General features: G+C 51.1%; 1 protein-coding gene across 6 annotated transcripts in view; it reads right to left on the bottom strand.

Moving 5' to 3' along the window:
* Nucleotides 1–4,166: 4,166 nt before the first annotated feature.
* LOC143825688 (amine oxidase [copper-containing] 3-like) overlaps nucleotides 4,167–13,319 on the bottom strand; it is a 43,489-nt gene continuing 34,336 nt past the window's right edge. For 5 of the 6 annotated variants that reach the window (XM_077313920.1, XM_077313919.1, XM_077313918.1 and 2 more), the window contains exons 2-4: nucleotides 7,533–7,818; nucleotides 5,518–5,647; nucleotides 4,167–4,465 (exon numbers count right to left, since the gene is read on the bottom strand). In XM_077313920.1, coding sequence (XP_077170035.1) covers nucleotides 4,181–4,465; nucleotides 5,518–5,647; nucleotides 7,533–7,818 — 701 coding nt within the window. In that variant the 3' untranslated portion in view covers nucleotides 4,167–4,180. Of the gene's footprint in view, nucleotides 4,466–5,517; nucleotides 5,648–7,532; nucleotides 7,819–10,649; nucleotides 12,226–13,319 lie in introns of those variants that run through there. The other variant, XM_077313923.1, reaches the window with a different exon arrangement.

The following is a 13,319-nucleotide window of genomic DNA, read 5'->3' on the forward strand; positions in this document are numbered from 1 at the left end:
CACCAGGAAGTTCCTATTTTAACTATGCTAATTACTTGTCTCCTCCGATACCCTCTGTAGAAGAAGAGCTGGTTTTTTTATACCTGCCATTCATTCAAAAGTTTGTTTGTTTGTTCAATTTCTAGGCCTCTGCTCCTAGCCAGCTAGCTTGTGACAGCTAACAACATTCATTAAAATACCACAACAGTTCAATAAAACATTCTACTAAAATCCCCCTCCCTCCAATCCTATTCCTCTACCAAGACACCAGCTAGCTGCTAAATATGCCCAGGGAACGAGGCACCCAGAGACAGGGCACCAGGGGACCGGCAGACCATCCTCAGCCTGGCCTCAACTGAATGCCTGGTGGAAGAGCTCGGTCTTACGGGGCCTGTGGGACTGAAGTAGTTCCATCGGGGCCCTCGGCTCTTCCGGGAGCTCGTTCCACCAGGCAGGGGCAAGAGCAGACTACCTGAAGGAGTCCCAAAGTGACCTCCCATCTCCTTCCCTTCCTCTCCCCACAGCAGACACCCTGTGAGGTCGGTGGGGATGAGAGAGCTCTGAGAGAACTGTGGCTGGCCCAAGGTCACCTGGCGGGCTGCATCTGGAGGAGGAGTGAAGAATCAACCCCAGTTCTCCAGAGTAGAGGCCACTGCTCTTAACCCCAACATCACGCTAAACCGTCTTTATAAAGGGGCTTTTCCTTGCCTGTCTGCAGAATACCAGACTTGGCCTTACTCTTTAATCCGTTCATTGCCCCGACTGCTGGACAGACACCTGCTAACCGTTAGAGGGGGCAGGATCTTTACAAGGCATCCCTCAGCAAGTCAGTCCAGCCAAACTCCACTAAAGGGAATGAGTTTGGTGATAATGTCGTCCGTTCAGTTGTGTCTGACCCTCGGCGATTCTATAGGAAAGTTTTTGCCATACGTTTCTGTCAATGACCGCTTCTTTCAGTTGGCTCATGGTCATCCCTAGATCGGCTTTGATCGTGTCGAGCCAGCGGATCCTTTGGCGACCACGTTGCCTTTTGCCGCTGACCATGCCGAGCATTAAGGATTTTTCTAGTGAGTTTGATCGCATGATGTGTCCAAAGTAAGTGAGCTTCAGCCGTAATATCTTGCCTTCTAATGACCTAGTTGGTTTGCTCCTCTCTTGTTGGGAACTGTGGCTGTCCAGGATATCCACAGCATTCGTCTCCAACTCCATAATTCAAAGGCATCTGTTCTCCTCCCATCTCCCTTCTTCAGGGTCCAGCTTTCGCATCCATGGGTTGTTATGGGGAGGACATTCCGCATAGGACTGCACTTTTAGGAAGGGCCTTGGCCTCTTTTTGACTCGTCAAGCCAACCTGAAGGCAAACTAACCTGAAGGCAAACTAACCCAAACTAACGCCTGAAGGCTTTCCTTTCAAGTGAGTGGGCCTAGAACTGTAATCTGCAACTTTTCCATTAAGGAGTCTTCTGACTGCTCTGTGTGAAGGAGCAATTAAGTCCAAGGCTGGGCGAGAAGGCCGCCTGTTGGGACCTACCGGCTGGAGGCCTGGGTGAGGTCGAGGGTGCTGGGAAGTCAAGTGCGGCAGACTCAGGCTGAAGTCAGAGGCTCCTCCTGAACTCCTTCAGATGTTATCTGGAAGAGACTGATGACTGTTCTTGCGGATTCTGGGAGTTCGGGCTCAGCCTGCCTTTGGCCACCACTGCCCTAAATATTCACGTCTCCTTTTGTGGGGGAAATTTGCCAGGATTCTACAAGCACTTCCGACCGGTGGATGCTGAGTTGGTTCTGTCTTGTTGCTAGTGGTTCTGCTTTCCTGGGGAGTCTGGCTGTAAAAGCCGCCGGAAGAATGCCTGATAAGCACTGGCCACGCCAAGCCTTCATTAAAGCCGGCATACGTGGTCACAATCGTGGAACCTCACCCTTGGCTCCTACAGACCCCACGTCTCCCTTCGCCCAAAATGGTTTCCTCAAGAGCCCTTGTGCTTGAAGACAGGCGTCACAACCGGAGAGAGATAGGAAGGACCCCCCCCCCCTCATTCAGTACGCACGTCGCGGAGAGGGGGAAAAGCCCCGCAGGGCTGCCACACAGAGGCAGGTATGAGCGGTGAGACCCCTTCCTCATTTTGAGGGGCACTTTGCCCCCTGACCCCTTTCATCAGCATTACCTGCACCCGGTTTGCATGTCGCATGGCCGTTGCATCTCAGCACCAGAAATGCACAAACCTGCCCGTTTAGCCAAGGACCGGCCAGCGGTGGCTACACAAGGACAAACAAGGACAAGTTTGCTGCCGTGCTTTTCAGGAGCTCCCCGTATCTCTCCGCTGGGATCAGCTTCAGCCCGCAGGGGTTCTTGGCTGCTCAGGTTTCTCTTCCCTTTCTCGAGACAACACCAATTTGCAGGGCAAAGGCGCACCCAGGAATTGCTGCATCACCCTCTTAATGCGCTTTCCTTCCCACCACACCTCAGGGATTCCATTAGTTCTGATTAACTCGCCCACCACACCCAAACTCTTTCCCCGCCCGCTTGCCCAGGGATTATTCCCCCATCTGAATTCAGGAGACAGTCACAGGAGGTCCCTTCCAGGGATCTCTCGCTCTCTCCCCCCACAGACCCCCCCCTTTTCCCCTTCAGGCCTTAGCAGCTGGCCCCTCCCTCTGGGTCGTGGACTTTGAGAGAGAGTCTGGAGCGCCTTTTCCGTCTCTTTAGGCACGGCCGAATTAGAGGTGTGAAGAATTCAGGCGGAGTGAACAGGAAGCAGTTTATTAAACAAAAATTACAGCAAGTAATTAAGTAGGAGAAAAGTTACCAAAAAAATGGGGTAGAATTAGCACCCAGATGCTCCGACATGGGGCACGGCTTGCGAGGAAGATTGGGACGAAGCTCCCTGATGCAAGTCTTTGGGTCCTTCTCTCGTGGTCCCTGACTGCAGCCGGCCAAGGGGTCAGCTCACCCTCAACGCTGCCTCACTGCTGCTCTGCCCCCTTGACCGTGGTTGGCTCCAGATTCCCCCCCCACCTCCCCGTGTTTCCCCCCAGCTCAGTCATAAAGCTAAGCGGGCATCTAGGAACTGTAGCCTCTGTCAAGGGTGGGGGACGGTGCCTCGTTTGCTGCAGGCTGACAGCTTGTTGGCTGCTAACTGTGTTGTCTTTTCGCTTAGGAGAAAAATTAAAAGGAAAACAAAGCCCCGTCTCCTTAAAGGAAGTCGAGCTCTTGGTGATTCCTAGAAATACCTGCTGTCACTTTCCGGGAGCTCTAGGAATTGCCAAGAACTCCATGTTACAAGCTTCTGGCAAGGAGACACAGCCTTGGTTTTCTTCTTAGTTTCATTCCTGATGCCGCTTCCAGTGGCGCCAGGCGACAGGCCCCAGGGGCAGCCCAAAGCAGGTCGGTTCCATAGAGGTCTGATGTGGCCAACATGTGGAGCCAGAGGAAGGGGACCAAAAGCTCCCCCAACTCCCTTTCCACTGGCCAAAGTGGGGGGGAGAGAGACTGGACTCTCCCCCTCCCTACGGAGTGCCACGGAAACAAAGGCTTTTAAAGGTGTGCCAGTCTTGGGGCACACCTGTGAGGTGACCCATGCTGGCCTGGACATGGCGTGTGCCAAGGCTTCGTTAGAGGTCCTTATCTCATCCCACAGAATCATAGTCAGTGGTGTTTCCAAGCAAGGAAGAACCCTTAACTCTGCTAATTCATCCACATAGTGTAGATACAGCTGTTAGGGGTACCAACCTCCAGGTGGGTCCTGTGGATCCCCTGGAATTACAGCTCCTCCCCAGGCAGCACCTGGAGATCAGTTCCCCTGGAGAAAAGGGCTGCTCAGAAGGCAGACTGGGGGGCCTTACAGCCACTGAAGTCCCTCCCCGCCCCAAACCCACCCCCAAATTCTCCAGGTTATTCCTAATCCAGAGCTGGTAACCCTAAAACTTGTTAACATCTTCAGGATGAAAATGATGCTTGAGCTCTTGGCAGAAGCAGACTAAGGGGGAAGGCGGACGACAACTGAGCCATCTGCAGGGCACACCTGAGCCCAGAGGAAAGGTACTTCTGTACAACAATCTATACAACACAAGCAAGCAAGGGTGAGTATTTGGAAGACCCCAGCACTAACCGCCCCTGTTACACGCACGGCTCAGGCGGAGTTGCTTCTTCATGGCCCCGCAGCACCCCCTCCCCTCCCCCCCCCCCCCAAACGCCCAGGAGGATTCACAGCCTTGTCAGGTTTCGGAAGCCCTCGTAACTGAAAGGCGGAAAGTTCGGCAAACAGGAAGCTATTTTTGCCACGCAGGCAAGATGGTTGACGGCGCAGGAAGTGATGTCCTGCTTGCTGCTGAAGAAAACCCCGTCCGGGGAGTAGATGGAAGGGTCGTCGTCAAAGAAGTTGTAGGGCCTCAGCATGAACCCAACGGCGTTCCCGACGGTCACGGTGTTGGGGATGTCCTCCGAATGCGGAATGTGCAGGAAGCCGACGTTGATCCAGGCCACCAGGTCCTGGGCAGGGGGGACAGAAAGGGCGGGATCATTTGGTCATCTGGTCGGAAGAGCTGATAAGAGGCCAGGGAGGGAGGGAGACAGAGAGATGGATGGATGGATGGATGGATGGATGGATGGATGGATAGAGAGATCCTCCCCCCAAAGATGGCCATGGAAGGATCCCAAGCAGAAAGGGCCACAGGACAGGAAAAGCCCCAGGAAGATGAGGCATAACATTTGTGCCGCCTCCGTAGAAGCAGGAATCGTGCATCTGAAGGATTAGAAAGTTGCCCCGGGGCCTGCAGTCCAGCTAAAGAGGCCGGTAAAAGGCAGAAATATCAGGAGGACGTTGGAAGGCAAAGATGTAAAGACATCAGAGTGGGCAGCAGGATGAGTAAAGCTAGATGGGGACCTTTGGCACTTTCCCTGTGCTGCTGCTTTCCTTTGTTTACCTCCAGTGCTATTCTAGGGAGTTCCATCCAGCTGCCTGGCTTCCCTTCATCCCCTAGGGCAGCTGGACATACTCTCCGCCATAGCTAGAACCCTCGGCTCTCTTTTCAAGTCCGGAGCTCCTTAACAACAAAGCGCTTCTGCTTCCGTTCTAAAACCACACAGCTCCAAACGAACTAGCTCCTAAGCATCGAGAGCACAACTCCGCAGCACAGAACGAGCTCAGCCTTCAGAGGGGAGCTGTGTGGCTCGGGCTCCACGCCCAGAAATGTCTCCAAGGCTGCAACCCTTCTGCTCAGTTGGCTGGGCTCTCGCCCCAGTTTTTGCGGAGGAACTGGTAGAAGAGGCAGTGGAGAGAAGAGCAGCTTGTTTTCGTCATTTGTGTGGGTTTTTACTAATAAACACTGCTATAAATATTACATCCTAGCATAAGCCTCTAGCACAGCCTTTTTCAGACCTCTGATCGTGGAAGAGCCCCTGAAATATTTGTCAGGCTTTGAGGAGCCCCAGAATTGGGCCAGAAGTGGTCACCTAGCCACGCACACCCCTGTCCGCATGAGCAACCTGCTCCGTTGACCCCTCATAAGCTTTGCCAGCATCCTGCAGAGTCCACCTCTCACCTCATTGGTGATGGTCTCGTTGTTTATGAAGTCCGCGAAGGCCACGGAGGGTGTCCAGGGGTCATTCTGGTTGTAGACACTGGTGCTGAAGGGCTCTTCCTCCTTCCGCTTGGTGACCGCCAGCTTGTACCTCAAGAGCAGAGCGAGAGAAGCATTGCTGAGGGCGTCACCTCGTGCTGGGCAGAGGCGCCAGGGGCAGGTGTGGCCAGGGCAACCAGCCATCCCCAAGGGACAGATGGAATCGGGGGGGGGGAGGGCTGCTGTGACAACTCGACCGCGACGGGAAACTACTCTGCATAGGCTCAGGAGGAATCAAGTGCAGTCTTGGGAGGGGGCAGGGCTTAGTCATAGATCACCCGCTGTGCATAGAGAAAGACCCAGCATGTCCACTTAAGACTAGGGATGAGCACCAACTGGTCCACAACCCAAAATTTGTCACGAATTTGGCCGATTTGTGCCCCCGCAAATGTTTATAACTTGCCCTTCCTCGGGGGCACAGGGGGGCTTCTAAAGGGTTGGAATGCATAAACATGACATTAAATGTCAGGTTTTTAAAATATTAAAAATGATAATTAAATATAAAATTAACGTCAGCATCCCACCACTTCCTTCCCCAAGTGAAAAAGAGGGAGGAACAATAAATTTATTCAGATGATATTTTGTTGGGTGGGCTGTAGACAGGGAGGCCAGCAACTACAGGTTGTTTCTAGGCCTCAGCCGTAGGCCTGGTGGAACAGCTCTGTCTTGCAGGCCCTGTGGAACTGTCTGTGGTCCTGAGGGACCCTGATTACAGTTGTCAATGGTTAGGTTCCTGCGGCTCCTTGAAAACCATCCTATCAAGAGGGCGGAAGCAAAATGGACTGCTGAAATGGCTGCCAGCCATTTAAACCTAGCAACTGATGGGCAGACCCTCCAGACTATCAGTTTTCAATGGCTGGCAGCCATTTCAGTGATCGATTGTGCTCCCTCTCACTTCCAAGCACAATCAAGATCAATTATCAATTACTGAAATGGCTGGCCACCATTTCAGCAGTCTTTGTTTGCTACCCCCCTACAAGGAGCCTCTTGTGGCGCAGCGTGGTAAGGCAAGCAGACATGCAGTCTGAAAGCTCTGCCCATGAGGCTGGGAGTTCGATCCCAGCAGTCGGCTCAAGGTTGACTCAGCCTTCCATCCTTCCGAGGTCGGTAAAATGAGTACCCAGCTTGCTTGCTGGGGGGTAAATGGTCATGACTGGGGAAGGCACTGGCAAACCACCCCGTATTGAGTCTGCCATGAAAACGCTGGAGGGCGTCACCCCAAGGGTCAGACATGACCCGGTGCTTGCACAGGGGATACCTTTACTTTTACCTACTTCTAAGTCGAGAGAAGCAAAATGGATCCGCCCAAACTGGCTGGTTCTTTTTGGGGTTTTTTGTTTGGGAATACCCTGAACTAGAATTTTCTCTACTGCTGCCAGTTATGACCTTGACTGACAAACGGCTTGACTCAATCTAAGAAAGCTTCCTGGGCGACCTTAGGCCAGTCTGCTTAACCTACAGGGTTGCTGTGATGATAGAATAGAGGAGAAGGAGCGTCAAACAAGGCTGGGAGGCTGGGTTCAGCCTGTCTAGGGTTTTTATCTGCCCCCTGAGCACACACGCCTTCCACATGTGGGGGGCATCATTCTATAAAATATATAGCCAAGTAGGGATGAGAGTTATGCAGGCAGATTGGGGCAATCCCCCTAAAGACCAACATCTAAGTTTTCAACCCACTCAGTCACAGCTGGAGGCAGCTCTGTCACATCTCCCTGGAAAGTGTGACACTCACATTCCTGGGACAAATGGGAAAGAGTGGTCTTCCCAGTCCTTTTTCCATCGGGGAGCTTCAGGCGGACGCTCGACCGCAGGCTTCCAGCCCTGGCTCAGCACCTAAAGTCAGTCCACTATCACCCCAGTAGTATACAGTCCACTCCCAAGGGTTTAAAATGGCCGTGAATCCATTGGCGGATCTCGGCTAGAGATAAACGGCTTACCGGCCCCAACTGATGGCTCGCTCCATAGGATCCGACTCGGGCAAGTGGTCCCCGGAGAAGCTGTAGATCTGAATCCTGTAGCCGCGGTCGTGGCCCCACCTGTTGGTGCTGTTGGCTGCAAAATAGATGTTCCTGGGGAAGGGGGCGTCAAGGCGGAAGGCAGCCTCGTCCTCGGTCTGCAGGATTTGTCTTTTCAGCCGCATCTGGTGGATCTCATGCTCTGGGTCCCAGGGGGCTTGCACTTTCGTGAAGGCCATGTCATTGGTCACCAGGGAATTTTTAACACCTAGAGGGGAGTAAAAGGCCAAGGAGAGCAGTCAGAAGGCACTCAGGTGGGCTGCCATGCTGGTAGGAAGCAACAGAAGAAGAAGTGCTGCAGTGCTGTACCCCACTCTTCACTACTCAACGGAGCCTCAAAGCAGCTTACGATCACCTTCCTTTTGTCTCCCTACGACAGGCACTCAGGGAGGGAGGTGGGGCAGAGAGAGCTCTAAGAGAATTGTGACTGGCCCACGGGGAGCAGGAGTGGGAAATCAAAGTTGGTTCTCCAGATTGGAGGCCACTGCTCTTAACCACGACACCAAGGTCCTTTGTTACCTTTAAGCCCAAGTTTTATTCTGGGTAGGCTTTTGCGTGCATGCAGCTCTCTTCAGAGACATGGAAACAGAAGTCACCAACTGATAGGCAGTGGGTGAGGAGCATGTTGCCAGGGAGGGCCAAGGAAATCTCTTTTGGGGGAACGCTATGAGAAAAGAATTGGGGTTCCAGGCCCCCAAGCGAGTGGGCAGATTGCAGGAGGGTGCATTCTGCCACCGGTGCATTAAACATAAAAAATATCACACACACAAGGAAAAAGGGAATGTGGACAAACCAGGAAGTGCAGAGAGGAGGACACTGAGCTGTCCAAAAACAACTATGAACTCTTTAAAGGATCTACCCAGACGGTCTGAGCTCAAATAACTGGCCTAGTAAGACAGGCCACCCAAGTGAGCAAGCAAGATCTCTCTTCTCTTGTTGTGCTTTCTCTGGATCCCAGAGACCTCTGGCCTTGTGATCCCATTTGGGGGGAAAAGGGGTCTTCTGCAATCACTCATACTGTATTTATGGATTGGCGATCTTAATTGAAGATTTAAAACTCGGGTATTGTTATGTATTTGGTTTTTAAAACAGTTGCTTTCTTTATATTGTATGCTGCCTTTGGGAGGGAAGGGCTGTTCTTTTTCTTTTTACTCCGCATCTCACTACCTGAAGGGGCCCCAAAGCATCTAACAAACATCTTTCTCTTCCTTTCTCTGTGATGGAGGTGGGGCTTGAGAGCTCTAAGAGAACACCTCTGTGAGTCCAGCTCTAAGAGAACTGTGACTAGCCCAAGGTCACCCAGCTGGCTGCATGGGGAGGGATGGAGAATCACACCCGGTTGTCCAGATCAGAGAATGCCGTTCTTTACACCACACCGGCATGGGATAGCCTGATTTCAGACCTCAGAAGTTAAGCAGGGTCAGTATTTGAATGGGCCCCCAAGGAAGGCTCTGCGAAGGAAAGCAATGTCTCAGCTTCTCACTCGCCTTGAAAGGCCCTTTCTGGGGTGACCATAAATTAGCTGAGACTTGACAGCCTTCAGAGATACACACACAACACAGGCTGCCTGGAGCTCTCCAAGGAAGAAAATTCTGAGCTGGTTAGACCTCACTTGGAGTCCTGTGTTCAGTTTGGGGCACCACAAATGATAAAGGATGTAGACAAACTGGAGCGTGTCCACAGGAGGGCTACGAAGATGGTGAGGGGTTTGCAGACCAAGACGTAGGAGGAAAGGTTGGGGAGCTTGGTCTGTTTAGCCTGGAGAGGAGATGACTGAGAGGGGATACGATCACTATCTTCAAATACTGAAGGGCTGTCACACAGAGGATGGAGCAGAGTTGTTTTCTGCTGCTCCAGAGGGTCGGACCACAACCAATGGGTTGAAATAAATTCAAAAGAATTTTTGGCTAAACATCCATAAGAAGTTCCTAACAGAGCAGTTCCTCAGTGGAATGGGCTTCCTCGGGAGGTGGTGGGTTCTCCTTCCTTGGAAGCTTTTGAGCAGAGGCTAGAGAGCCACCTCGCAGAAATCCTGATCCTGTGAACTGAGGCAGACTGTAAGAGGGTGGGCAGAAGGGACGCTGTCTATTCTTGGCTCTTGTGCCCCTTTTGTACTTGCCCAGGGAAAGGCCGATCGCCACTTTGGGGTCAGGAGGCAAATTTCCTCCAGGCCAGACTGGCTAGGGATTCTGATATCCTTGGAGTGGAGCATGGAATTGGAGTCAATGTGGGTGGGCAGGTAGTGCAGGGGGTTGGACCCACTGACCTTGGAGGTCCCTTCCAACTCCATGATTCTAGGATCCTATGAAATGTTTTGGATAAGGAATTAATATAAATCAATCAATTAATAAGACAATGGCTTGGGTTCATCCAGCAATTTCAGAGGTGGGTTCCTAGTGTCACACCACATGGATCCAGCAGTTGGCGGGAAGCAGCGATGGGGGTAAAAGGCTCGGAGGGGGAGGAAGGCGGCTCACTTTGCAAAAACAGGCGGATGTGGATGTGGCTGTCTGTCTGGGATGCCCTCTCCAGAGACGCACAGTCAAGTCATCAAAGCCAAGCCCAGCCTGGAGACGCACGGCACGTTTCCTCTTTAATTTCTAGCCGCAGCCGCCCAGGTATTAAGAGAAGGCGCTCAGGGCAGGAGAAGAGCCAGGTGTTTCCTTGGCACGCGGCACCATTCTGCCTTCCCTACAAGAAAGGAAGCTCTTGTAACTCTGGAGGTAGATGCAGGAGGACAGCCACTCGCTGGGCGTCCCTCATTTGAGGCATGTGTAACACTAAAGAGGATTACGGGGCAAGGCAGCGGCGGGGAAGAAACTGAGAAGAAGAGCTGGCTTGATAGACACGGAAAATCCTTCCCACTTGCATGCTAAACAAGAACATTAATTAGATGCTTTAACGATTGTGAATGTGGGAATTCCCTTGACAGATTTCAGGATGCACATAAAAACCTAGAAGATACAGCTGTACGTTTCATTCTATGAAGACAGACACGGCTAGGTTGCCAGGGTGGGGAGGGAGCAAAAAGGGACATACCACCAACGTCCAAGTCCACTTTGTAGTGAATATTGTGAGTGTGAATTGTTCCCAGTGTCAACTCCTGGACTCTGTTCCCAAAATCTGCAGCATCGCCAAAGAAGTAAGAAGTCTGAATGTACCCACTGGCATGTGTGCTGACACGAACAGCTCCGTTTTGATGGAACACAAAATCCCAGATAAAGTCATAATTACTAATTACAGAGATGGCCCTGAAGATGAGAACTGAATCAGGTAACGCGCCGTAAAATTCAGAGAGCAAGTGGTTAAAATGGCGTCGTAAAGGAAGCTCAGCGTTGTATTCAAAGATGCAGATAGAGTTTCTGCGGGTGAGAGGCCGGGAGGAGTCAAGGAAATAGTGCCCATCCAAGTAGGTCGCTGAATGAGGACAATCAACGCCCTGGGTAAGGCTGAGAGCAGCTCTCCCAAGACCATAGCTTAGGTCTTCAAGCCTGTTATTCATTGCCATTGGACTGTTGGACCCGTAGAGGGCAGAGGCATCTTGCAGGCTTAACTCGTAGACTATCCTCTCACCCTGAAATCTAACATCGAAGATACGTGGCCCTCGGTTGCCTTCCATTCCGAAGGCAAAACTCCAAGACATGAAGGAGACCTGGTTGTCCCGGATGCAGTAGCGTGGCCCATGAGGTTCATATTGCAGAGGGCCTTGCTGTTTGGGTGGGACCCTTGGCTTCAGTGATGAGTACCCCCCGTCAAGAGGAGGCTTCTTCACTTTGGCCACCTGAACCCTCCCCTCGTTGAACTGCCTCTCAAGGTCTTCCATGTCCCTAAAGTACTGCCCATTATAGAACACACTCTGCACGTTCCACGCCGACACATTCAAGCTGCTCACATCCACTTGGACCTCCAACCCAACCGGATGCAAATAAAACCCAGCAACATTCCGGGAAAGCTGCATCCAGACTTTCCTGTCTCCAGATCGAAATCCTGGTGGCAGAGCAGGTCGCCCCAAAAGGCTTGTGGCATTATAATCAATTGCCTGGCGCATAAACTTGGGAGCTTTAGGATATTCCTTGGTTATTAAGAGAATATTGATTCTAATTATGTCAATACTCAAAAAGAATCTTTCGTAATACTGCAGTTTCCTTCCATACCTCTGCACGGTGATATCTTGGTGATACGTAGGCCTTGGAAGAGGCCCCACGACATATTCGGTGATATTTGGGTCCTCTTGGTTTCCAAAATGGACCACAGCCAGGGCTTGTCGGGTCGGCTTCCTCCCTTGGTGATCCAGGAATTCCAGCACCTCCGTTTTGGGCGGAAGGTAGAGCACGATGGAATAAATGCAGTTGTCTGACGGCTTGGATCGAGGGGCATCCACTAAAGGCATCCCCAGGTTGTCCCACAAGTACGTCTTCACTTGGACCATCTCCTCTGGAGTTAGATCGGCAAAGACCAAGCTGGGTCCCTCTTGGCCTCCGTCCTTCAAGCACCCCTCCTGCTGCTGGCTCTGGCAGACGGGGGTCTTCTGTGGCCTCGTTCTGGAAACCCACCCAATGAAAAAAGCCATTCCTACGCACAGAGCAAAGAGCAGCCAAGCCAGTTTCGTGTTCATTTTCAGCATAGCAGGTTCTGGGGTTTGTAAAGCAGTTAGGCGAATGCAGACTGAAGCAGCAATGGGAGCGGGAGATGAAGATAAATCCTGAATTAGGGGAGGAGACTTCATATGTGAATGAGCTTCAGACTTGTACATTGTCCCTCCCATTCAGCATTTCACAAAGGCTTTCTGTGAAGAAAGCTACAGGGCCTTCCGACCAACTCATTAGACTTGTTCCTAGCAATTAGTCAGGTAACATCTGAATTCCACACATAGTGCATGTGGAGGCAGGTGTAGGTGTTCTGCTCCCTCTCATGGTCATATTTGATATTACATCAGGTTAAGTCTGGCCTAAAAACCTGCCATGTAAGTCTGCAGGGAGATATGATGGACATAAACAGATCCATATACCAGAAGAAGTGAGCAAGGACTTTGGAAAGTTCCTCCCCTGACAGAAATTTTGTTTGTCTTTATGGTGCTCCTCGAATCTGGCTTTTTTTTACTGCTAAAAAGTGATATATTGAATTGACCACTAGAGGCAGCAAAACATGTGCAGCAGAGGGGGGACCCCAGAGAAACAAGAATTTTCAAGCAAGGAAATTGGAACACAGAAAAGCCTTGACTGTAGGTTAGCCAGCTCCATGTAAGGAAAAACCTAGAGATTGGGGCGGGGGGTGCAGCCGAAGGGGGCAAAGGTGTGGGTGTAATAGAAACTTGCATGACATTGCATTTTGAATATATGGTCAAACACTTTTTTTCTGTAAAAATGTTTTGTATTTTTTGTGTATTATTGAAGACAGCCTGAAATTGACTCTGTCTAGTAAGTCGATTGAGGAAATTTTGTTCCTATAGTTTTTTCTGCCAAATTTATGGTGTGGATACTTGTACGTCATGATTTTGAGTTTTGCATTCAATTTATAGGAGATTTTTTTTCTCCATTCAGGAAGTGCTTGGTTGAAAAAGAGTTTAGATACAAGGAAAGGGTTTTGTACCTTATAGGAATATATTATTAAGGTTTTTTTTGCTTTTTGCCTACAACCGTTTTTGACTATTCTTTTTTAGCCCCTGCTTGCCTGGGAGAGGATGTTTGGGGCAGTTCCTTGAGAATGAAT

Source organism: Paroedura picta, chromosome 16 (genome assembly GCF_049243985.1).
Source record: "Paroedura picta isolate Pp20150507F chromosome 16, Ppicta_v3.0, whole genome shotgun sequence".
Classification (NCBI taxonomy): Eukaryota; Metazoa; Chordata; class Lepidosauria; order Squamata; family Gekkonidae; genus Paroedura; species Paroedura picta.